The following is a 26,741-nucleotide window of genomic DNA, read 5'->3' on the forward strand; positions in this document are numbered from 1 at the left end:
GCAAGTTCAGTGGTAACTGGTAAAAACATTTTTATTATCAACTGTTTCATCAGAATTGTAAAAACTGGAGCCCTTGAACTAGTATTTATGTAATGTACTGCACAATCTTTAGTCACAAATGACATTGTGCCCAAATAAATAGTACTGTATTACTCACATACAAAATGTCATGCTGACAAATACATTGACTTACCAAATTAAAGCAGTCAACTTTCATGTGAAAAGTACATCAAGCTTAAAAATATTGTTTTGATAGAAAACACTAAATCTAACAAAAAGAGACCAAAAACGGTAACATCTACTTCATTAGTGTTCATCATTTTACAAAAACACTTTGGGTTGTGTTTTCAATTCTTTACATTGTGTGTTTGTGTAAATGCACAAATACAATTTGCTGGTAATTTTGCACATCTGCCCCACAATTTTTGGTCCACAAAATTCCATGTTATGCCCATGTTATTCACAACGCTGCCCAACTTACCAGCTACAGTCATTTATAGACAATATACATTTTCACTATGAAAAACACTTATAGATTACTCAACATGACTGGTAAATGGTACAGTGGTTTCAACCAATATTTGAAATCTTTGAAATACTTTAGCGTTTGCTTTAGTCTGTCTGGAATGCTAGATGATCCGGGTTTTAACTCTTGTGACTAGTCTGTTGGTTCCATTGTACCAGGCAAGCTCAATCAAGCCCAGATAAAGTATTTGAAATGATTTCAAATAGTATTTGAATCCAGGTCTGGTGTGGACTGATCTTTTGTTTAGAAGAAGGGACACTGCCCAAAGGAGCCAGGGGTTTGTCCACTGGCAATACATGCATTGAATAATCGTTGCCTGTCAACATAAGGCAAATTAATAGGAGAGAAACCGAAAACAACGACATAAGGAAAAGTGTGCTCAGACAGCCCAATCTCTTCCAACATTATCATGCTCGACCCAAACATTACACGGTCAATAGTGTCCTAACGGACAAGCACCTATGAAATGTTGTCATATTTACTGTAGCAAAGGGAACGCAATGTTACATCAACAAATCACCGGCGGCATCGGTAACCTCACAAGTCCTCTGAACTCAAATACTTCAGAGAGGAAAGACTGAGGAATATTTAGCACCTGGGAAGCATCCAAGGGCATTTTCTTTCTCATCTCGCCTATGATTTATGGAGGCTAACTGAGAAGGTAATTGTCAAAGACAGTTCATGTTTTATTGAGAACTACTGTATACAAAGCCTTGAGACTGAGAATGTCTTTGAGCACTGTGACATCATCGCCACATCCAGGAAGCCTCTTGTGCGCACAGACAGAGCACTGCTCAAGAGAAGGCCAAAGATGGTCTACTGTATGTTTTTCGACAGGCCGTGATAAAGGCTCTCATTTCTTAAGACACTGGTACATCAGCGCCCGTCGGTTGAGCACGTAGCGCTCCGAGTTGAGGAACTTGGTGAGGTACTGCGGCGCGTTGGGCCGCGGCGTCATGAAGGACATGCCAGGACTGACAGCCATGAACTCTGCGATCTTCTGTTTCATGTCGCTGATCTCCTTCTCCTGCTTCATTACTTTTCCTGCGGGACAGAAGTAGATGCAGAGATACGATATGCAACAGATGAGACTTAGATACAAAAAATAACCCAAATGATTTACACTACCGGTCAAAAGTTTTAGAACGCCTACTCATTCAAGGGTTTTTCTTTATTTTTACTGTCATCAAGGCAAAGGGTGGCTATTTGATTTGTTTAACACTTTTTTTGGTTACTCCATATGTGTTATTTCATAGTTTTGATGTTTTCACTATTTTACAATGTAAAAAATAGTAAAATGAAAGAAAAACTCTCCTTACTGCACACAGTGCCGAATCCTCACATAAGAACCGGGCGCATAACTGGAACATTCACGCAAATCTCCCATTGATATTAATAGACGATTTACGCAAATGTTCAAGCTACATGCACAGATCTCAAGTTGGCAATCGGCTAAATCAATGCTTTATAGATCTTTAACACAATGTTAGAGCTATAACACATTTCTATAGAGCTACAGTGAGCTCCAAAAGTATTGGGATAGAGACATTTTGTTGTTTGTTTTGGCACTGTACTCCAGTACTTTGGATTTGAAATTATACATTGACTATGAGGTTAAAGTGCAGACTGTCAGCTTTGTTTTGAGGTTATTTTCATCCATATCGGGTGAACCGTTTAGAAATTACAGCACAAAATAATCTGAAACACAACCAAAACAAGCTTGATGTCACAAGCTTGATGTAATCATTGCGTACTAGGAATATGAGCCCAAATACTAATCTTTTGACTACTTTAATACACATACAAGTGAATTTGTCCCAATAATATTTGGTCCCCTAAAATTGGGGGACTATGTACAAGAAGTGCTGTAATTTCTAAACGGTTGACCCGATATGGATGGAAATACCCTCAAATTAAAGCTGACAGTCTGCACTTTACCCTCATAGTCATTGTATCATTTCAAATCCAAAGTGCAGGTGTACAGAGCCAAAAACAACAAATGTGTCAATTGTCCCAATAAACAGTGAGTGTGGGGAGGGGAAGGGGGACCTTGTGCTATCTCCAGCTGCCTGCGGGCATCTCCCAGGGCTGAGAACAGGTCCAGTTTGATCCGCGTCTCAGCACTCAGGTTGTACTCCAGACGCTGAGCCTTCTGCTGCAGGGTCGACAGGGCGGAGAACAGCATGTCCTGATCCTCCTGCTCCATACAACGATACTTCCCCAGGGCCTGGGATGAGAGCAGGGAGAGAGACACTCGAAATAGCCCCAGGGGCACACAGTAGTAGCATGCCAGGCACCTACATGGATTTTGCTACATTTTGCTACATTGTTCTGAAGTGAAACGATGGTGAAACGTAGTGAATTCAGTGTGGATTCCAGGCTAACAGAGGAGCATGGACTAGTTGTGTGGAGTTCAGTAGGCACTAAACAGGAGAAAAACGGTTTGGAACTGAGTGAAACGGGGTGGTTCTACCTGGAGTTTTCCAATAAGAAATTGTTGTTTTTCTGTTTTAAAACGTGTGCCCTACTGAACATGACCCTGGTGGTGCAGTCATTCTAAGGTACTCCCCAAACACACATTTTTTTTGTTTTATAGTTATACTGCTTTTTGTGTGCTGAAGAATTGTAATGCCCTCATTAGAAACACAATTTCCCCAGTTAGGGAACCAATGCACCACATAACAACAATGTTTTATGAAAGACTTGGCTTCTGCCTCTGCAATGTCTGCATGCTTCATGGAGTATGTCACCACAAGAAAACAATATCACAGATGACAAAATATCAAATATATGTGAAACAAATACAATTAGCATACAGTATCGATGAATGCAATTACAAAGTGCCCACGTTACAGTACGTTGAGTTCAGGCCAAAACACACAAAAAACAGATGATCCAAAAGTCCTCAAATCACTGGACCAAACAATTTCCTGCTATTCAAATCCACAAACACAAATAATTACACACATAATAGTCACACGCAACAAACCACACGTCTACAAAACGGCATATCCAAAACAAGACAACGGAGTATCACTTCAACAACGAGCACCGTACACAAGTGCAAGAAGTCAAAACATACAAACTCGACACGTACATTCGTATGGAACCCACTCATGTGAAAGAGTAGTATTTTTTAATTTTTTTTACCTCCACTTGATTCTCTAGAGCTATCACACGCCCTTCTTTCCCTTGACTCTCCAGCTGCAGTTGTTTGTACTCTGTCTCTAGATCTTTTGCTTTTTTCCTTAACATTAGGGTCTCAGAGTATTCTTGCCTAGTGTGGTGGGAGATACAGAGAATAGTACAGGCTTGTTTTGAGCAGGTCGTCAGAGAGGTGCCACTTATTTGGGGGGTTGGGAGGGGTAGTTCGCAGAGTAAGAAACATGACACATCATCAACAGCAAGGGGGCATCTTGAAATCCATCTCTATTTTTGTGGGTTTTAACCAAATATTATAGTTCACTAATTGTTTTAGTTTTTTTTTACTTAAATGACTGTTGCTACAGGCTGCAATGAAAAGCAAGTTAATAGTACAGCAAATAAAGAAAGCAAGTGATGGTGAAATTAGGCATGATCTGGAGTATAGACTCATATTTACACGTATATATTGTGCACTACTTTTGACCAGAGTCCTATGAGCCTTGCTCAAAAGTAGTGAACTACATAGGGAATAGGGTGCCATTTGAGATGCAGCCTCAATAGCCTCTGAGGGTAATGGTTGTTACGTAACATACAAGTCATACATACATTTGAATACAAAATGGCCGAAGGTGAGAAAGTGAGTGCCATACCTGTTTGGTAGACTACTATGCGCTAAGATGGCCACCTCCTCTAGTTTGTGAGCCTGGAGTTCGGCCAGCTTTTTCTCTATAAAGAGCCTGGCCTCTGTCTCTGCTTTGGTCTTCTTCTCCAGCACAGCGCTGGTCTGCTTGTCTTTCTGCCTGGTCTTGGTCAGACACAAGATCCTGAAACACAGAATCCAACCACAATGTTCTAAACTAAATGGAGACCCCAGTATCGAGAGTACTTGGAATGCATGCCAAATGGCACCCTTTTCCCTACATAGTGCACTACTTTTGACCAGAGCCATATGGGCCCAATAAAGTGGCATTTCAGGCGCAGCCTTGGTGTATGTGAATCAATACTTTCCATTCCCAGTAAATTGGTTAGAAGCTTCAAAACGTGAAAAGGGTTTCTGTAGCACTTAACATGGATAGTAATTTAGTTATTTAATTTTGTATAATCATATTATTGTATCAGCATACTACTCCACATATTCTTGTTGTGCTGTGCTAAACTGTGTTGCGTGAAATACATAATAAAATTGTGAAATATGTGGAGGGGGATGACCACATGACATAACGATCGAAACAAAGAGTGTCAGTGCATATGTGTAACCAGCAGGGGGAGCCAAAAGCAGTGGCACTAGGCCCACTTTACAATGCAAGGTACATTTCTGATAAAACAGACAATAAAATGCTAACTTATCACTCACTTGCTGTGGAGCAGCTCGTTGTTCTGCCTGAGCAGGGACACCTCAGGCCTCAGGCTGCGCTCACTGTTGGTCAGGTTGCAGATGTGGCTGTGCAACTCCTGCTCACTCTGTCTGCTGGCCTGCAGCTCGCCCTTCAGACTTTTCATCTCCTGCTCCAGCCTGGGGGACAGGGAGAGGGGGAGGGAGAAAGGGGTAGTTTAGAGAGGTAGAAGAGAGAGGGGGAGAGAGGTGATTAAGTAATACACTCATACTCTCTGTATGTCTCCAAAGCTAATGAAACCAAAGTGAACGGTGGCAGAGTGTCTCTACTTAGTGATCTGGTCAGCGTGAGGATTCGGATTGGGAGCGGCGGGGCCCTTGTCTGCGGCGTCCCGATTGGGGCTGACCGTTTTGGAGCCGTTCTTCTGCTTCCTGTCAGCCCTGCCAGTGGGAGGAGGAGGCGAAAGGATGTTGGAGGCGGCGCCGGGGGATGTCCTGCATGCTTTGGGGGAGCAGGAAGAGCCTTTGGCGGCCCGGGGGACTTTGCCGCCTTGCTCCTCCTGAGGCTGATTTTTAGGGGAGGATGAGGACTCCATCGACCCTCCTCCTGCCCCCCTGTCGGTGGGGGGGTCTCTGGGTTTGGAAGACAGAGGCGGCTGGGGGTTTGAGTGTCCCAGCTTTGTCTCCTCCACACCCCTCTCAGCCCCTCCCTGCTCCTCCTCGCTGTGGATCTGGAGGCAGTCCAAGGTGAGTCTCTCATCAGACGCCAGAGCACCGTTCTGACACTGGTACTGGCTAGACTCAGGTTTGGGCCTCCACTTTGAGTCTGCAGGGGAAAAAAGGGCTATATTTCAAAGACAATATCTTGCTATAGAGTTCAGACGGGTTGGCTGACAACATCACGAAAATGATGTGCACGCATCGATGTGGCCGGAAGCCGTGCTAGTTTGTGATTCTGAACAGTCAGATAGCTAACAACAATGACGAGAGCTGCCATGTGGGGAATAATAGGAGGCTCGTTTAAGCTAGTTTTATCTTGTTCTTGATACCATGTCTTGTTTTGTGGTGTTTTGACTGATTTCATGTCTATGCTAATATGGCTCAAATTCTCTAGCTAGCTAACCAACAACAGTAGCGATGTATTTGAGAGACAACAAGTGCTCATTGTGGAAATGCATTTATGTTTTCAATAAACATTTGCGGACTAAATATAGTTTACATGTTGTCAACAATATAAGCCAACCCCGTCTGTTTTGCCCCATAGTTTTGTTGCTAAACAACCAACCCGTCTATTGGACTCAAAGTGAGATGTAACATTTCTCTGCTTCCTGCACGCATAGGGACATTAAAGTGGCACATTAACTAATTATATCCTCCCTTGGCACTATCTGCGTCCCAAATGGAACCATATTCCATATGTAGTGCACTACTTTTGACCATTGTGAATTTGGGCCCTGGGCTCGCCATTTACCTATATCTAAAGGGTCTAACCTAAAACCAACTGCCTTACCCATTCAATCAACCCAACAAAGTACTACTATCGATCAGGAATCATGTCATAACAGTTTGTGTAAAACAGTGCAGAAGTGAATAAGTAGCAGGCACATCCTCCCCTGTACTTACTGCCGTTGCCGTCAGTGATGCTCTTGGGGTAAAGCTGCAGGCCCGGAGGTAGGGACTGTTGCAGGAGGTGCATGTGGAAGTCATTCTCGCTCTGCACAGCTTTCTGCGTGCGCAGCTTGAAGATGCTGGTGAAGTAGCAGGTGGCGTCGAACCCCAGATAGACAACAGGATAGCCAATACTGAGGGGGAGAGAGAGAGAGAAAGAGAGAGAGAGAGGGGAGGGGCAGAGGAGGAGAGAGATATAGGAAGGGGGAGAGAGAGAGAGAGAGAGAGAGAGAGGGGGAGCGGAGAGATAATCAGGTGTGAGAAATGTGGGCTAAATATTCACAATGCAAGTGCATGATCACCTAGGCTCCAATCAATCAAACACATGTGTAATACAGCATCTCTTTGGCAGTTTCCCATATAAACAATTATTGTTATAAATAATGGCCTACATGTATTTCAAAATGCTTTGTGAGTAGTGTGTCATGACAAACACGTGCACAACCAAAGTATACAACGAGATCTACGATTTGTGATTCAATTCGACGCAAGACACTCTTAAATCCACTAAATTCAAGTGGTGTGAAAATCCTTGCATCGTGAGCAGGCATTTAGAAGGGATCTACAGTGTATAAACCAGGTGTGTTTGGAAGATTCTGCTCGAGAGAGACTATTCGGTGAGAAGTGCTTAGTGTTCAATCGACCCACCAGTGAGCGGCGAAGAGATGAGACAGGTTGGCGTGGGAGTTCTTCAGGTCTTTGAGCCTGAGCGAAACCTCTGTGTACACCAGCAGCACCCACAGGGACACCGTCGACATACAGATGCCTTTCTCTAAGAGGAAGAAATAATTTATTATTACAAAAAAACATTGTATTACCAAGAGAAAATACAAAGCATGTGATTATACTGTAGCTACCACCAAAACTGTGCTTTTACAAACAAAACCTGTAGGCCTATCAGCTGATAATATGCTTACATTTCTCTGTAACTGGTTAAAACCTTCCATTAGGTCAATTCTCGTAAATTATATATGGCAGATTTCGAAATTTCGAAAATGTACGTAATGGAAGGTTTCACCCCATTAACGGAATGGTTTGTTTCAACCCGTTACAGAAAATGTGAGTTGTTAGACAACAATTAAATAACATTCCACATTATCCTTATCTAAGGAATTCCACAGCTAGGCAATACAATAGCTACTTTTTTTTTTACTGTAAAACAGGTTTGACACACCTACCTGTGTGACAAATGTAATTGAATAAGACATAGGTGCTGGCTGCGAAGAACAACCAGTGGAGGGGAACAAAAACTAAACAAAAGATGTCCAGGGTGAACGCCGCACACACAAACAGCACACAAATAATCTGCAACAGAGAGACAGTGCATTACGTTGGTGTTATGTTGGAAAGCTAATTTAATTCTGTCTGGATTCATTGCTTGAGTTTCGAACAAGAAGTCAATTAGTTTTGGTATATAACAGGTTTATAGCATTTATAACAGGTTGCAAGGCCTATAACTATTTTCAACAATATCTTGATCTCAATCCCTTATTGCTATTGTCTCTAGTCTAGAAGACCATTAAATAGTAGGTTTGTGTCCCAAATGGCACCTTATTCCCTATAGTATAGTGCACTACATATGACCAGAGCCCTATGGTCAACAGTAGGGTTCTGACCAAAAGTAGTGCACTATATTGGGAATAGGGTGACATTTGGACACAGTCGAACTGATAAAGTCCTCACCAGCCCATGGCAGTGGAAAGTGGTGTAGACGCTCCTGAAGAATAGCCAACAGGGCCACAGGTACTCCAATCGAAACTCCAGTATAAAATCTGCTAGGAGCACCAGAGTCCACCCGATTATAAACTTCAGAAAGGTATAAGCGCTGCAAAACAGGCATAAGAGGAGGATATGTCAAATGTGTGTGTTATAATTGTATTGAAATAATGGTCAAAATGTCATGCTGGTGATCTGTGATTGAAGGAAAGTGAAAAAAAATCTCGATATATACTAGGAAGCACTAAATATAACTTATTTCTCATGATACTCTAGGCCTAAGCCCGTTATTAAAATGCATTTGGCAGGAATATTGTCAAACTGTTAAAGTGTCTCTTGCTAACAGAAAACCACACAACTGTGAGACAAAGAAGTTACTTTTATGTGAAAGATGTGCGCAACAATGAAGTCTCATATAGTGATTCCTCTGAATCAGGCAAATATTTTAATCACTAAATCGTGACATTATTTTACATTTAGGAACATAGCCTAGTGCTATCGTCTTGGAGAAAAGAGACATTTCAAAATGCATAAGATAATGCCTGCTCCATTCTCTCTACAATTACGGTATGTCTTGTTTTCAACAACTCCTTTGTTCGTGCGCTCGCCACATCCATAGGCTAATATTAGATCGACCCCTTTTTGTTTGGTAACCATGACAACGTTTCATCCGCGATACTGAGTACCAAAAGCTAAACGTCCATTAATTGTTACACTAATAAATCAATAGGCATAATAATGATTTATTTAGAAGTGGTTATTTATTGTTCATTCTGTCGCATTCTCTTCGTGCTCTCTTTGTGTTGCACGCATGACTGTAAGTCGCTTTGGATAAAAGCGTCTGCTAAATGGCATATTATTATTATTATTATTATTATTATTATTATTATTATTAACCCGTATTTGTTATCAATAATGCCAAATTCTCTAATTATTATTATTAACCCGTATTTGTTATCAATAATGCCAAATTCTCTAACATTCCTGAGCGCTTTGTCTCGTCACACAATGAGGACATCGAATTATCTATTGGTTTAGAGACATGCTGTCTATAAGTGCTTCAAATGGCTATAGCTAGCTTCCTAACTAGTCTATGAAGGCAAATCCAATATTGCACGAATAGGCTAGGTTGCACTAATGACGTTAGGCTTATCTATTAAAGTGAGAGCATATAAAAATAAAAATAATTGCCTACACGATTTTCATTATTGTAGCCTAATTTTAATGGTTACAATTCTGAGAAAATAGCTTAAATCATGTAGGCACAAGCTGCAAAAATGGATCCAATGGTAGGCCTAGGTGATAAAATAGTCCACAATCGATTAGCTCGCTTGTGCTAGCCTAGGCTACTGTAATATTTCAAATAACTATCCACATCAAGTAGCCTTCTGTTTAAAATTGACTCCACTATAATGTTTATAGGCCTACTTAGCAACCACAATGCAATTTTTCATATCCTAACAGCGTCCAAGAGTATTATTATTATTGTGATAAAAATAGACACCAGGCAGGTGAGAATGACGAAGACGCGCATTACACTATAGCAACAACAAAGGCAACGGCATCCGGTCGAACCGTCACCTCACCATACCTTTCAGATATATTCTCCATAATTCTGATCTTTTTCATTTTCCGTAGCCTGCTAGCGTCGACATAATGTTTCTTCATTATATGGCTTATATTCCTTGGACCCTCATAAACCGCAATAAGTGGCAATCAATATAGGAAAAAACTAATATGGATGGCCTTATTAGACAACAACAACCTGATATTTTGAGGCTATGTGTATGAATGAAACTCCACCGCAAATGCTACTGTGCGCATGCTCTGTATTTCTACGTCTTCAGAGCGCGATGGAGACAGCACTCACAGGAGCTTAGACCTTGCTATGGCCACCTGCTATCGCTCTGAGGGGAGAATCATGGGGAGATTCTCGTTTGGGCAAAAACGCGTCCTCGCTCCTCTATGACCCGGAAACCGATAAGTGGTCGAGGAGCGTGTCAATTCGTTAGTAGCAAAGATTATGGATATACTGACAAGATACATGTACCTCAGCCCTAACAACAGAGTACCACAGTATGAGTCACAATACCCATAAAACCTAGCGGTCAAACAGGGAAATGGTTCCAATCGTTTTGCCACCATTCATTTTTCCCATAGGGGATTTTAGAAACACATAAAATAATGGCTGTATTTCGTGTAGGCTTACCCTGGCTTGATGTTTTAATAACCGTGTAAATCTCTCTAGGACAAGGTAACTTTTATCAAAGTTGCCGGGATGTCACATGTACTATGTATATCAGTACAATCGGAACAACTTAAGCATTATGAAACTTCAATTCGATCAAATAAACCTCACATAGCAAATAAGCCATACATTTTTGGGGGGACCAAATTCGACACGCTCATTGACCTCCATACAAAAACGTCTTGCTTGGTAGGCAAAACAACTAAAATATGCCACCTGCTGGAGGGAGACACATTTTTTGCCGAGCTGGGCCTCTCTCTTCTTCTCTTTAGTAAAGAAGGGGGTAGCATTCCCTGTTGAACTACCATCCATCATCCAGCTTCCAGCTGGTATCTCACAGGTAATGTATAGCCTATATGGGCGGTAAACAGGATTCATTGATAATACTTTTTTAAAACTATGTTGATCAACTAGCTAGTTTGCAGTAGACCTTATGTTTTGAGGTTCTGGTTTTTGTAAACCATTGAATTCCTTAATCCCAGAGAGGGAAAGGTTGGTCTTGCAGAGGGTTCATACTTTATCTCTATTATTTTATTAGACTTTTAATGGACTTGAAGCTGATTTCAGTTAACGGCAGAGGCATACGCAATTTGGTCAAGAGGAAAGCTTTTTACTATTTTGTAAAGACTGTGATGCGGATCTTATTTTTGTACAATACACACATTCATGCTCGGAAGACAATACTTTTTGGAAAAGTCAATGGGGTGGTGACATATGGTTAGCGCATGGCTCTAATCATTCAGATGGGGTTGCCATTCTATCACACAACTTTAAAGGCAACGTTTTTGTTAATAAAGCAGACACTAAAGGACATTGGTTACTGATGGTTTTTGATATTGCTGATAGACAATTTATACTGTGTAATATATATGGATATTGCTCAAATGCCCCAAATGATATACTTCTGGAAGAAATTGAGAAAGGGTTAAAATGTTTGTTGGAAAGATATCCTACAGCAAAACTTGTTGTTGGTGGGGATTTAAACATGGTAATGTATAACGAAATTGATAGGCTAATGTTGGTGTAAACAAACTTCTGAGTTTTGGTCAGAATTTAGATTTGGTTGATATCTGGAAGGTGAAAAATCCATCAGAAGTACTTTTTACTTGGAGTAACAAAGAGTTTTCCTTACAGTCTAGAATTGACATATGGATGATATCCCCCAGTCTTGAGCCATATAGTACTGAAGTTCATATTTTGCCAGCAGTTTTGCCAGATCACAAGGTTGTAATTTTAAAATTGAGGATAATTAGTGACCGTGGTGAGTGTTTTACAAGAGGCTATTGGAAATTGAATAATTCATTATTATTTAATGAAGCTCTAAAAGATGTCATTCAGGGGTTAATTTATACCCATTGGAATTTAGCTCTTACCCAATTGGAATTTGGTAAATCTTGGGAACTGTTGCAGTTCCGAATACATTCGGCTATCATTACTTATGGGAAAGAGCATGCTAAAACAAGAAGAGCACAGATAGTGAAATTAACTAAATAAACTGATAACACAGAAAAATATAATTATGATATTGATGATAAGGCTCAACTTAATTCTTTGCAAAATCAATTGGATAAAATGTATGAGGATAAAGCTAGAGGTGCCTTTATAAGATCTAGAAAACAGTGGTTAGAAAAGGGTGAAAAGAACAACTGGTATTTCTTTAGTTTGGAAAAGAGAAGAGGTGAACTGAATATGGTTAGGAGACTCAACATTGATGGCAGTCACTAAGGATAATATATCAATATCAGACTTCAATGCAAACTTTTATAAGAATTTGTACTCATTTGACTCAGGCCTGATTAACTCAAATCAAGTATTCAGCTCCATTCCTGGTGGCAATTCTGTTGATGAGAAATTCAATCAAGTTTGCTGTGAAGAGTTCACCATAGAGAAGATCAAATATGGTATCACACAGTTAAAAAAGAACAAATCCCCTGGTAGTGATGGGGTAACCTCTGAATTATATCAAACTTTTGGGGATCTCATAGCAAAATTCTTGCTTGCCACATATAAGGAGGCTATAGAAAAGGGAGAGCTAACAGCCTCATTGAAACAAGGTGTTATAACTCTTATCCCTAAACCACATAAGGATACATTATTTATTGATAATTGGCACCCAATTACACTCTGAAACAACGACTATCAGATACTATCTTCCATTCTAGCAAAACGCTTAAAAAATGGTCTTTGTAGTTTGATTAATGAGTGCAATCTGGATTTTTGAAAGGGTGTCATATTTTTAACAATATCAGGCTGGTACTGGACTTAATGGAACATAGTGATTTATTAGATGACAATCCAGTTATTCTATTTTGGGATTTCAATAAAGCGTTTGATACTGTTCGTCATGAGTTTATTTTTGATACAGTGCACAATTTCAAATTTGCTCAAAAAATGTATCAACGCAATTAAAACTCTTTATTATGGTGGTAATAGTTGTGTTAAACTTTCCCATGGATCCTCACCTAGATTTGATATTCATAGAGGGATTCGTCAGGGCTGTCCAGCATCACCATTTGTATTCCTGTTAGTATCACAAATTCTTTGTTCAATGATCACCAAGAGTAAATTTGAAGGAATTGTTGTATGTGATAAAGAGGTTTAGATTTCCTATTTAGCCGACGATACAACCCTGTTTTTGAGAAATGAAAATCAGGTTCCAGTAGCCCTACATACAGTAGATCAATACTCTCAAGTGCCAGGTTTGGTATTGAATATTGCAAAATGTGAAATTTTAGCACTTAAAGATGCAGTGAGTCCTAGAATATGTGACATTTCTGTCAAATATGTTGTAACCTACTTAGGTGTCAAAATTACCCGAAATACTAACAAAATGAAATAAATTATTGTAAATCCCTTAATTGAATCTATAAAAAATAAATGTAATTCATGGTTGGCAAGAGATGTATCTCTTCAGGGTAGAGTTCTCCTGTCGAAGTTGGTGGCAGAATAAGGGGGTTCTTATAGAACGCCAGCAAAATAAGCCTCTATTTACGTTGCTTATGAGTGCATTTCACAGTACTTTTGGATTATAATTGGATTTTAAGGCTTGTATAGATGTCCTGCTTAATATAATGTGTGTGTCATCATTGCAAATCAACTGCATTATACTTAAAAAACACTTAAACTTCAACCAGTAAAATGTCACTTTGGCTAGCTTTTGCTACAGCCTATATCAATGAGCATTAGCATTCTAGCTAACAACTGTTGCGTCCAAAATTGTTATTTTGCAAAGATCACAACCAAATATAATCTTAGCGACTGTTGAATCAAAACATCATTGTAAGCGAATGAGAACCCCAAAAAGTTGCTTTGTTTAGAAGTAATAAAAACGTAAATCTAGGCTATGTTGAATGGTCGCAGATGGCGATGGCAATGTAGTCTGCAACGTAGTCAGGCAGGAATGCCACCCATATGATTTAGCGGTCGATGACGTGGCATGCAAATGACGTGCTATGCAACTATTGGTTGATGCAATGCATTGTCTGCAATTTGGTCAGGGCCTGGAACATGACCCTCTGAATCAGGTATGTTAGGTTCGGGTTGGACTGAATACCCACAGGAGGGTAGAAAGAGGTTTAAGTAACGTTGTTGTAACCTGTAAGTAATAGGTCATATTAATTGGTGTGGACCGTAGCAAAATTCCCTTTTGCAATGGAAAACTATTGAAACTACTGTTTCTTATAGGAAAAATTCAGGTAGTCCCTTGCAGTTTCAGTCCGTTTTCATTCTGTTTGGTGCCTAGTGAACACGACCCTGTACTGCCTCCAACCAAGTCCCAGGCTTTTGTGGGTACACTGCCCCACGACGGCTCATTTGAACTTCTATAGTTTCAGTTTTGTTTTCATGTGTAGAGAGCAATCTTGCGCATTGGCCGTTGACCGATGGCCGACCCAGATTCTACTTTATGAATGCAGAAAGACTGCTACCGCTCACTGGAAAGATCAAAAGGAATGATGTGAAGGACTAGTTGTGGTCTCCCATCTCATCTGTGTGTAGTGTCTTTAGATTGGTCTGTTACACTGGTCGCAGCAAGACTCTTTATTGCCACACAATCAGAGTTGGTGGTAATTGCTTTTGGTATAGCATGATAGGCAAAAACTCTCACAAGGTTTTAGTTTGAATTTATTAGTAGACAATTTGAAGGCAAAGTGTGAATTGCATTGAGAGAATTTGCAAGAGACAAAACAATACAGAACAGCAAAAATACATGAAAGAACAGACATTATTCAACTGTAATATATCACAGAATCATGTAAATGTTAAATGTGTCTCTACCAGTATAGAGTCTGATAGCAGGGGACTCCCGAGTGGCGCAGCAGTATAAGGCACTGCATCGCAGTGCTTGAGGCGTCACTACAGATCTGGGTTCGAACCCAGGCTGTGTCGTGACCGGGAGTCCCATGGGGCGGCGCACAATTGGCCCAGCAACGCCTGGGTTCGGGAGACCCCTGCTATGAGATTAAAATTGAGTCAGAATTGAAGGAATGATGGATGGTGCTAAATATAGGGAAATTCTTGAGGGAAACCTGTTTCAGTCTTCCAGAGATTTGAGACTGGGACGGAGGTTCACCTTCCAGCAGGACAATGACCCTAAGCATACTGTTAAAGCAACACTTGAGTGGTTTAAGGGGAAACATTTAAATGTCTTGGAATAGTCTAGTCAAAGCCCAGACCTCAATCCAATTGAGAATCTGTGGTATGACTTAAAGATTGCTGTACACCAGCGGAACCCATCCAACTTGAAGGACCTGGAGCAGTTTTGCCTTGAAGAATGGGCAAAAATCCCAGTGGCTAGATGTGCCAAGCTTATAGAGACATAACCCAAGAGACTTGCAGCTGTAATTGCTGCAAAAGGTGTCTCTACAAAGTATAGACTTTGGGGGGGGTGAATAGTTATGCACGCTCAAGTTTTCAGTTTTTTTGTCTTATTTCTTGTCTGCTTCACAATAACAAATATTTTGCATCTTCAAAGTGGTAGGCATGTTGCGTAAATCAAATGATACAAACCCCCCAAAAAATCTATTTTAATTCCAGGTTGTAAGGCATCAAAATAGGAAAAATGCCAAGGGGGGTGAATACTTTCGCAAGCCACTGTACATTCCGTTAAAGTCACCATTCATCGCTAAAAACGTGAGGGTAGAGCTGGGGAGCATGGTGTCAAAATATAGCCATCTGCACTGTACTCGCTCAAGCTCCTTTTCTAGCCCGTTGGTGCAACTAACAAGCTGAACATCACCATACTCCAGCACAACATACTTTAATACATGAGCCCTTGTAATATTGTTATAATATTCTTATAATCCATATACTGTATATAGCACCATGTTACCAGTTCAAATTCCTGGTAGATGTAAATGTTCTTGGTGAATAAAGTTTGTTCTGATTTTACAGCCAATTGTTACGAAGTTAGTTACAAACAGAGGCAAACTCACCATGTCAATAGCAATACAACACAGTAACATATCAATAGTGTACTGCATCAGCCAACATATCATGGAAACAACCTCACTAGTAAGTCCTAGCAATAATCAGTGGAGTAGATGGTTTAGTGTTTTAAGGGCTAAGGGCACAAAGCTTATACTGAAACATGCCTTACTGCATCATACGGTACAGTGGGGAAAAAAAGTATTTAGTCAGCCACCAATTGTGCAAGTTCTCCCACTTAAAAAGATGAGAGAGGCCTGTAATTTTCATCATAGGTACACGTCAACTATGACAGACAAATTGAGGAGAAAAAATCCAGAAAATCACATTGTAGGATTTTTAATGAATTTATTTGCAAATTATGGTGGAAAATAAGTATTTGGTCAATAACAAAAGTTTCTCAATACTTTGTTATATACCCTTTGTTGGCAATGACACAGGTCAAACGTTTTCTGTAAGTCTTCACAAGGTTTTCACACACTGTTGCTGGTATTTTGGCCCATTCCTCCATGCAGATCTCCTCTAGAGCAGTGATGTTTTGGGGCTGTCGCTGGGCAACACGGACTTTCAACTCCCTCCAAAGATTTTCTATGGGGTTGAGATCTGGAGACTGGCTAGGCCACTCCAGGACCTTGAAATGCTTCTTACGAAGCCACTCCTTCGTTGCCCGGGCGGTGTGTTTGGGATCATTGTCATGCTGAAAGACCCAGCCACGTTTCATCTTCAATGTCCTTGCTGATGGAAGGAGGTTTTCACTCAAAATCTCACGATACATGGCCCCATTCATTCTTTCCTTTACACGGATCAGTCGTCCTGGTCCCTTTGCAGAAAAACATCCCCAAAGCACGATGTTTCCACCCCCATGCTTCACAGTAGGTATGGTGTTCTTTGGATGTAACTCAGCATTCTTTGTCCTCCAAACACGACGAGTTGAGTTTTTACCAAAAAGTTATATTTTGGTTTCATCTGACCATATGACATTCTCCCAATCCTCTTCTGGATCATCCAAATGCACTCTAGCAAACTTCAGACGGGCCTGGACATGTACTGGCTTAAGCAGGGGGACACGTCTTGCACTGCAGGATTTGAGTCCCTGGCGGCTTGGTGTGTTACTGATGGTAGGCTTTGTTACTTTGGTCCCAGCTCTCTGCAGGTCATTCACTAGGTCCCTCCGTGTGGTTCTGGGATTTTTGTTCACCGTTCTTGTGATCATTTTGACCCCACGGGGTGAGATCTTGCGTGGAGCCCCAGATCGAGGGAGATTATCAGTGGTCTTGTATGTCTTCCATTTCCTAATAATTGCTCCCACAGTTTATTTCTTCAAACCAAGCTGCTTACCTATTGCAGATTCAGTCTTCCCAGCCTGGTGCAGGTCTACAATTTTGTTTCTGGTGTCCTTTGACAGCTCTTTGGTCTTGGGCATAGTGGAGTTTGGAGTGTGACTGTTTGAGGTTGTGGACAGGTGTCTTTTATACTGATAACAAGTTCAAACAGGTGCCATTAATACAGGTAATGAGTGGAGGACAGAGGAGCCTCTTAAAGAAGAAGTTACAGGTCTGTGAGAGTCAGAAATCTTGCTTGTTTGTAGGTGACCAAATACTTATTTTCCACCATAATTTGCAAATAAATTCATTAAAAATCCTACAATGTGATTTTCTGGATTTTTTTTCCTCAATTTGTCTGTCATAGTTGACCTGTACCAATGATGAAAATTACAGGCCTCTCTCATCTTTTTAAGTGGGTGGCTGACTAAATACTTTTTTCCCCCACTGTATGTATGACTGGATGGGAATAATGTGAAATCAGTATCTTCTGCCATGGGGCTTGCATTGCGTGTAATCTTGTATTATGCCTTAGTGATTTCTAAAATGATTATGGCCCACTTCTTATATGAAGTTTGTGATATGTATAATGATCCATATATATCACTGGATCAGGATGTGTCTTAACAAGTGTCATTCTGTTTTAGGACAAAGAAGATTGTCAATTTGTCCTGATCAAAGAGGTTTTGAAAGCCCTATTTAACCAGGATATGACCAGGAGAGGGTCGCCTCTGCTGTCTGAGACAGCCACCAGAACTGGACTGTCGGAGAGTGTGGTGGAAGTGAGGGTCATTAATGTTCTGTTTTGTACTCTGTGAACATAAGAAAGGGTTTTGTCTTTTTGTAATATCTTCCTGGGTTCTGGGCAAAACATTTGGCTTAGGAATACTTAGGAAACTTCCTATGGCCTTACTGATAATAATGTGCTGGAACCTCTTCTCAACAGACAATTATTTCTGAAAAGGAAAATGCCTCCAACCATGTACTGATTTGATATCCAAGTGATGATTCACCTTTTATATATGACATTAATTAAAAGCATCCTAACCTTCTGCTTCCTTGGGTGGTATGGTTCAGCAGCGTCAAGTCTCAAAGCATCCCATCACTCTACAAATCAAGAACCATCCATAAATCCAGATAATTTTACTAAGACACACCCATTATACGACCAGTACCAACTGCTGCTGTCAGGTCGAATGTTCAAAACCCCACTCTGTACAACAAACAGGGCACACAAGTCATTCATATCAACCAGCATCAGGTTCCTAACTACAGGAAGACTTCCAGTAGCTATTTATGTTTTGCCTCTAGTTTCATATCGCCTGGTAAAACCCAGATTCAAATAACCACTCACTGCCTCTCTGGTTGTGACATAATTCAGATCATTCATAGTACTTAAGGGCTAATTTTTCAATCATCTGCAAGAAAAAAAGCAACAACAAAAAATATTGTGTCTACTCTTTTAAAAGTATTATGTGCAATTACTCTGATTTGAAACTGTGATGCAGTATTCTTTATTATTGTGTTGTCTTCCTATTGTTTCCCCTAGTATTGGTTAGGGAATGAAAGCTGGCCCAGAGTCAAGCTGTTCCTTACAAGAAAAACGAAGCTCTACAAATGTAATGTGTCGGCTTACAAGCTGTTTATTCAGGTTTGGCCTTAATTACCTGTTTGCAATTACAAGAGCAATGCAGGCATTCAAGTATTGTGGACTGTATGTGTCTTTGATGTAGGTTAATTATTCTTATTTTTAGATTAATTATCAGAGGGGTTTCTCTTCAGAACTTTATAGGTCTAACAACAAATTAAAGTATACTGACTCCAACTGACACATATGTGTACTTTGTTTTAGGGCTGACCCCATTTAGTCGACTGGTTGATTGACTGGTCGATAGGCTGTTGGTCGACCCACATTTTTTTTGTTGAGTAGTTGCAAAAAAAAAATGTTTATGGCACATGTCTTGATTGACGCATGTCTCAGTGGACTAATCCATTGCAGAGGCCGCGGGGATGGTCCACCAGTATCACCATTAGTAGATTTACAGTTAATTCCCATAATTTCTAATCTACAATGTTTGTTTGGTTACCGTAATTTCTGTTAATGCATTAAATATATTTTTATTATAGTATTTTACAGTTCTCATTGTCGTAGTGGACACGTTGTTTGCAGAGTGCACAACCTAGTGAGAAACTCGTTTTGCTTTATTTAGTAGGCCTAGGCAACCTGGCCTGCGAGCAAATGTAGGCTTATAAATGTGCCCATTTGGGGATCTGATAGTATTTCTGATTTTCTTAACTCACCACCACTAATGAGCTGTGGAGCTTCTCAAATTAATTTTTTCTTCACCTCAAACAACAAGTAAACAAAGTCTGTTTTTACATCCATTGAGAATGACAATAGTTCCTCAATGTAGCCTATTTGAAAAATCTTTCCATCTCTCTCCCTTTCGATAACCACTTAGCATGAAAGGGAGAAAAAAATGTCATGCTCTGATCCGGTGGAAATGTCATAAAATAGGCCTACCTGATTTCTTCTTATCCCTTGCGCAAATACACCTGTGTCTGTCTGGAGCTCACTGGCGAGAAACTCTGAGGGTCCAGAATATTTTATACAATGTTGCAAATTTGTTAGCACAAGCTTCAGGATGGACCAAGTTGATAGTTGATATAATGTTTCAAGTTCCTTGCAGACAGGCCATGCATAGCCAATGTGATTAATTTTTATTAGGATGTTTTCTACCTGCAGGCTGCAATGTTTTTATTTATTGGCTTTATGTAGGCTATTTTTACATAGTTGGCAGTGTCAATAGAAGTTACTTTTAGATTAGCATAATTTTCATTTAGATTTAGATGGAATTTGTATTTCTCACATGACAATGATTTTTTAGATAAGAATACTTTATTATAAAATAAATTAAACTGTTCCACGAAAATGTGCATATGAAAATCATAACTGGCACGCCGATCGGTAGAAATGGTAAGATAAATTTGCACTCCAAAAGGAAAAGGTTGCCGACCTCTGGTGTAGCCTATTACCGGCAACTTCAGGAGCATAATGGCAGAATCTGCGAGGGAGGAGGTGGTACTGGAACAGGTTTTTTCTTCTGGTTAGGCTATCTTGATCTCTGGCTTCCTCTTGAGTCATTTGTGTGTCTTAATTATTTAATCACAGTGTGCTTAAAGCATCAGACAAGCTCAGTAGCCTACATATAGGACTACTTGATTTTATTAAAACACATAGGATATGTCTATATATGGAAAAATATGTTTTAACATTTTGACCAGTTGATTGGTCAAAATAACAGACGACTCTTGGTTGGACAATATTTTTTGGGGTCGGGACAGGCCTACTTTGTTTCAACAAGTAAATGTTTTGTTGTTGTAATGCCTTGATAGAAGAATAGATAAAACAATGTCAATGACATTGTCATGTTTTCTGTTGTATGGCAGGAGTTATGGCAGGTACACAGGGCAAATGGCAGGGATTACCACCTACCACAAAAGCCCATTACAGTGAGGAGGCAGACAAGCTACAGGCAGGAGGTCAGGAGGGAACCTGAAGCCATTAAAAGTCAAAGATTATGTAAGACGGCTGAAATCAATGGTGGGAATATATAGGGTCACAATAGTAAATAATGAAATTCAGAAACTTTCACTTAAAAAAAGTAATGTATTTGGATTGATAGTTGGAGTTAGATTTGAGATACATAGAACAGGTATTTTTTTTACGGAAGGATTTCAGTCTTTACACAAACTCTTTTTCCTATAAGCATTTTTATGTATTGCCTTTTATTTACATCTAATTTCATTTATTATTTATGTTTTCTATTTCAACATATTTCTATTTAGGTTATCGAGTTGGAAGGTATGGGGGTCAACACAGCATTCCTTGTCCACAACCCCGAGGACCCCCTACCAGTCAGCACAGCCTCATCTGGGAGGGGAAGGGAATTTGTTGAGGGCCAGGATCTGATCGCCACGTTTTCTGTACACTTTTCTGGTACACATATAAAATAACTTTGGTAACTTTGGTAACACTTGACCTCAATAATACAGATGTAGGATCTTAATTTGATCACCCTGTTGCAGGACAACTTTTGTTCAATGCAGGACATTTTTTACTTGTAGTGTATTTGAGGTTTGAAAAGGCTTCTGAAGTTTTTAATTTCCTCTGAAATTTCAGACTTGATTTTCCCTTACGAAAAATGTTTAGGATTATTTTCCTGCTGTACCAAACTGACTCAAATTAAGATCCAACATCTGTACATCGATAATGCCTTTAAACACACTCATACAGTGCTGTTTTTTATTGTGACATCTAGGCCAACCTGCAGCTTCACAGTCAAAGTTCAAGGGGTTTGACAAGGCTAGGGTGCAAGGAGTACAAGCCTTATTCAACCAGAAGTATAGTATGTATCATTTTATTTGAAATAACTATTAAAATGTACTGTACAGTATAACTGTGATTCAACAAACAACAGTCCTGCACTGCTTTTAAGCACGCTTAAAACATGTAACCACTCAAATTCACAGGCAGAGTTCTGGATGCAAGGGCTGACATTTGATTTATAAAAACATATGTGGCAGTTGTGCCTTGTTGGTTTACATTGTTGATATTCAAGTAAGCAGATTTCTTGATTTCTGGATCACTGTTAGAAGCTAGGAATAATGTGTACACTTGATCGTCCTTCACTAAAGCCTTCTTTCTGTTTCTGTTTAGATGAAGCATGTGGACAGGGTAAAGTTCCATATATGGCTGTGGCTGCCAAGAAGGTGGTTATTGAAGTAGAGGGCATGCCAGGTGGGATGGAGTAAAAAAAAAACTCTCACTATGGCATGAACCAACTATCTACCATTTTAAAGGCAGGCCGTGGCATCAAGTTCACAATAAGTAAGATGCAATGCTCTCTACAATGTTTCAATGCAGAATTGTAATGTCTTGGTCATTGAGATGAACAACATTGACATGTACAGTAAAGGCAGTGATAGACCCATTACTTTAGACAATCAGTACATTCCCTTTGAACAGATACCCATTGTGGCCACTGCTCTCACTGAAGGTCAATGGTGGGCTTTGTTTTATATGGCCATCCACCACTTGTTATTGTTTTTTTCTGGGTCAATGTGTCTGCTGATTATGAGAAAATAGAGCATTTATTTTATTTTAGAATATATCTTTGCAGCTGTGGGTGGTGCTGGGCCTAGAGCTGGAGCTCGGGATGGGCTTGGAGCGGGGGCTGGGCATGGAAGTGGAGCTGGGTATGGAGCGTGAGCTGGGAATGGCGCTGGAGCAGGGCATGGAGCTGGGTATGGATCTGGGCCTGTAACTGGAGCTGGAGTGGGGCCTGTAGTTGGTGCTGGGCCTGGGCCATTAACTGGAGGTTGAGCTGGTGCTGGGCTTAGAGTTGGGCCTGGGGCTGGAGCTGGAGGGTGGGTTAGGAGAGGAGCTAGGGTTAGGGTTAGGGGAGGGGCTATGATTAGGGGAGGAGCTAGGGTTGGAGCTAGAACTGAGTTTGGAGCTGGAGGTTGGGTTGAGACTAGAGGTTGGGCTGAGGCTGGAGCTGGAGGTTGGCCTGAGGCTGGAGCTGGGGATGGAGCTGGAGGTTGGGCTGAGGCTGGAGCTGGAGGTTGGGCTGAGGCTGGAGCTGGGGATGCAGCTGGAGGTTGGGCTGAGTCTGGAGCTGGAGGTTGACCTGAGGCTAGAGCTGGAGGTTGGCCTGAGGCTGGAGCTGGAGGTTGGGCTTAGGCTAGAGCTGGAGGTTGGGCTAAGGCTGGAGCTGGGGATGGAGCTGGCGGTTGGGCTGAGGCTGGAGCTGGAGATTGGGCTGAGGCTGAAGCTGGAGGTTGGCCTGAGGCTAGAGCTGGAGGTTGGCCTGAGGCTGGAGCTGGAAGTTGGGCTTAGGCTAGAGCTGGAGGTTGGGCTAAGGCTGGAGCTGGGGATGGAGCTGGCGGTTGGGCTGAGTCTGGAGCTGGAGATTGGGCTGAGGCTGAAGCTGGAGGTTGGGCTGCACCAGGACCTGTGTCTAATTCCCCAGATGTTGGTAATAATATATGCATGTACACTGAGTGTACAAAACATTAAGGACACCTGCTCTTCTCATGACATTGACTGTGAAGATGAACCCAGGTGAAAGCTATGATCCCTTATTGATGTCACTTGTTAAATCCACTTCAATCAGTGTAGATGAGGGGGAGGAGACAGGTTAAAGAATGATTTTTAAGCCTTGAGACAATTGAGACATGGATTGTGTATGTGCCATTCAGAGGGTGAATGGGAAAGACAAATTATTGAAGTGCCTTTGAACAGGGTATGGTAGTAAGTGCCAGGCACACCGGTTTGTGTCAAGAACTGCAACGCTACTGTGTTTTTCACGCACAACAGTTTCCTGTGTGTATCAAGAATGGTCCACTACCCAAAGGACATCCAGCCAACTTCAGAAAACTGTGGGAAGCATTTGAGTCAACATGGGCCAGCATCATGACCTTGTAGAGTCCATGCCCCGACAAATCGTGGCTGTTCTGAGGGCAAAAGGGGGTGCAACTCAATATTAGTAAGGTGTTCCTAATGTTTTTTTACACTCAGTGTATTTGTATGTTATGAATGATGCTTGGCTTAGTTCAATACTCAATTCCAGATAAACAACAGTGCACTGCACCTGACTTTGCACAGCAAATGTGTTCTGCATGATAAAAGAGTATAAGATAAAAGAGTAATTGTAGTCAATGACCAGAAACTTTGCTGGCGTAGAAAGAGCCATACAATGTATGTTCAGAATTAGAAATTGGGTAAATGTGTGTAAACACAGGAGGTCCACTGAAATTGCTGTTTGCAGCTAATTGGGTGTGGCAGGCCAGAGACTGTGGCGGATCAGGGTGACAGGTTCCAGCTCACAGCTGCAAAACTGCAGCCAGACGTCATGACCTCTTCCTGAAATGAGGACATTACGTTTCTTAGATTGCATTGCTAAACTTTACATCCGATGTTGGTGAGATGCATGTCTCTTAAGCACTTTAAAAATGACTCCATATTTTCATCATAACAACAGAGTGAACACAGTTATGGTAAACTAGATCAAATGAAATCTAAATCAAAGTTGTCATTTGAGCAGGAATACTGTCACGCCCTGGCTCTGGGGACTCTTTAATGTTGAGCCAGGGTGTTAGTTCCATTGTTTAGTTTTCTAGGTTTCTGTTCTAGATCGTTGTATTTCTATGTTGGCCAGGGTGGTTCCCAATCAGAGGCAGCTGATTCTCGTTGTCTCTGATTGGGAACCATACTTAGGCAGCCTGTTGGCACTTTTGTATTGTGGGATCTTGATCCGTAAGGTTTGTGTTTAACCCTAGGACTTCACGTATCGTTTATTGTTTTGTTCGTGTGTGTACTCATTAAAAGAATGTACGCTTATCACGCTGCGCCTTGGTCCGCTGTTTCTAACGATCGTGACAAATACAGCATAGTGTGCACAATACAATGAAATCTGTAGATAACTACAGTATATTAAGTACAGTAGGTGCCATAGCAGCAAAGAGTCAGTCCAGTTATCATCAATAGTCATGTCTTGGAGGGAGAAACTGTCTCTGAGTTTGGTGTTGCTACACTTGATGCTCTGATACAGTTTTCAAGACGGTAAAGGAGCCAGAAGACGGTTGTACTGGCTGTGACGGTCATGGCCATCTTGTCTCCTCTACACGATCAGGGGAATATTTAGTTACACAAGTTGTTAGAAAATTCCAAATCAACTCGGTGCTTGGCATGACAAATTTTGTCACATTTACCTTACCGCTGCAAGGAACTAACTTTTTTAGAAACTGTACTGTATGTACATGATCAACATTTTTGACTGGGAAGCAATTTTTTAAAGCCAGAAGTTGAAAGGTTTGTTGACATAGCATAACATACATTACCTTCCATAACTCCAACTGGTGGAGAATGTTGGGAGTGCTGTGTGTTCTCACAGCATAGGTGGCACAGAAATATTTATCTGCCACAATCCCCACAGCGCCATAGCTCAGCCTCCTCCAAAACTCCACACACACTGCAGGTGGCGTTGGGTGGAGGACATTCCAGCTCCACTGCAGGCATGTGGAGTAGCTCCCTCAACCCCTTCCAGGCCTCAACATCAGCTGCCTTCCTTTTTTTTATGCTGGTGGAGGAGTTGCATCACTGCAGCTGGGCACAACTTCTGCTGCAGAGGGAACCAGCTCTGTTCTCCCAGTAATCCCTAGAGAGTAGTGACAATTGTTACTGAGTGGACTATCCTGGTAAAAGGAAGTTGAACAGAACTGAACAGAGCAACTTTCTTACCGATCCAAGTTGCTGGCAGGGGTGTAGGTGCTATCACGCCTCTAGTCAGGTCTCTGTAAACCAGCATGGCTCTTTTTCTTCTAGAAGATGGCATCTGTAAAGAAAAACAAGACAATGACAACTAAGTTTGATTTGTTCTAAATGAAGAAATAATATTATTACATTTAAATGATCTGATACACAGGACACATAATTATCTATCATAATGCCTGACTAGTGGAATTACTTTGCTTACACTCAATTATTTTCGTATAGAGAATCTAAAGACGGTTATGGGTAGGAAGTTGTGCTTTGCATGGACATAAGTAGTCTGAAATGGCTCCAGAGATAAGTGATGACACATCTTTGGGCTTTAACAAGCATGGGACAGGAATATATTGGGCATCTTGGCTAATGGATGATTTTTGTTGGATTTGTTATAATGTACCATCTAATACTTACCTAGTCCAGTGGTTCTCAACCTTTTTTGGTCATTGTAGCCCCAATCACGTCTTGCTCTGACAATAATGCCCCTAAAGTACCCCCTCATATGTATTTTAAATGTGTCATATTATCATATGAAATGAGTCTTTCTAAGTACCCACTTTAGATATTGGTTCCTGTTTGGGAACCACTGTCCAAGTCTATCTACATAAGCCACATTAGTTCATGGCTTTGTCTATCTGTTCCTTTCATCCCAATTGTCATGTCATTTGATTGGTGTAAACAAAGGATAGGGGGATTTTCCACCATAATGCTTATACCAGTCATTTAATTTATTAAAGCAAGTGGTCAAGAGCGTCTTCACGCTTAAGGACATAGGCTGCACCCTGATTCTCCAACCTTTTTCAGAAGTGTGCACTTGCATACTCCCTGTCATGGATTTAAAATGATAGGAATGGTGTAAGCATTGGTTAGAGGGAGTTTAAATCCATATGAGAAAGTGTACTTCGGGAGAAACGTGGAGAATTACGACGTAGCCAGAGAAAGGAGATGCAACCAAAGAAAGGATGCGCAAGCTAGCACCAAAAACAGGAAATGACACCATGCCATGGTTCCCGGGAAATTTAAGCCGA

The 26,741-nt window shown here is 40.9% G+C and overlaps 1 protein-coding gene across 3 annotated transcripts; it reads right to left on the reverse strand.

Moving 5' to 3' along the window:
- Positions 1 to 13: 13 nt before the first annotated feature.
- LOC121549105 (macoilin) lies at positions 14 to 10,186 on the reverse strand. 3 transcript variants are annotated; one of them, XM_041860941.2, is made up of 11 exons: positions 9,979 to 10,186; positions 8,355 to 8,496; positions 7,850 to 7,976; positions 7,320 to 7,443; positions 6,627 to 6,805; positions 5,334 to 5,829; positions 5,025 to 5,183; positions 4,321 to 4,494; positions 3,677 to 3,803; positions 2,576 to 2,753; positions 14 to 1,570 (listed from the first exon to the last, which is right to left on the reverse strand). In XM_041860941.2, the coding sequence occupies exons 1-11, from the start codon at positions 10,053 to 10,055 to the stop codon at positions 1,380 to 1,382; spliced, it is 1,974 nt and encodes a 657-aa protein (XP_041716875.2). In that variant the 5' UTR covers positions 10,056 to 10,186; the 3' UTR covers positions 14 to 1,379. The 3 variants fall into 3 exon arrangements, 2 of the variants coding, with proteins under 2 accessions (XP_041716875.2, XP_041716876.2); XR_005996741.2 differs by lacking the exon at positions 3,677 to 3,803 and having other exon boundaries at positions 1,484 to 1,570; XM_041860942.2 differs by lacking the exons at positions 14 to 1,570; positions 3,677 to 3,803 and having other exon boundaries at positions 2,575 to 2,753.
- Between the last annotated feature and the right edge of the window lie 16,555 nt (positions 10,187 to 26,741).

Source organism: Coregonus clupeaformis, chromosome 33, assembly GCF_020615455.1.
Source record: "Coregonus clupeaformis isolate EN_2021a chromosome 33, ASM2061545v1, whole genome shotgun sequence".
Classification (NCBI taxonomy): Eukaryota; Metazoa; Chordata; class Actinopteri; order Salmoniformes; family Salmonidae; genus Coregonus; species Coregonus clupeaformis.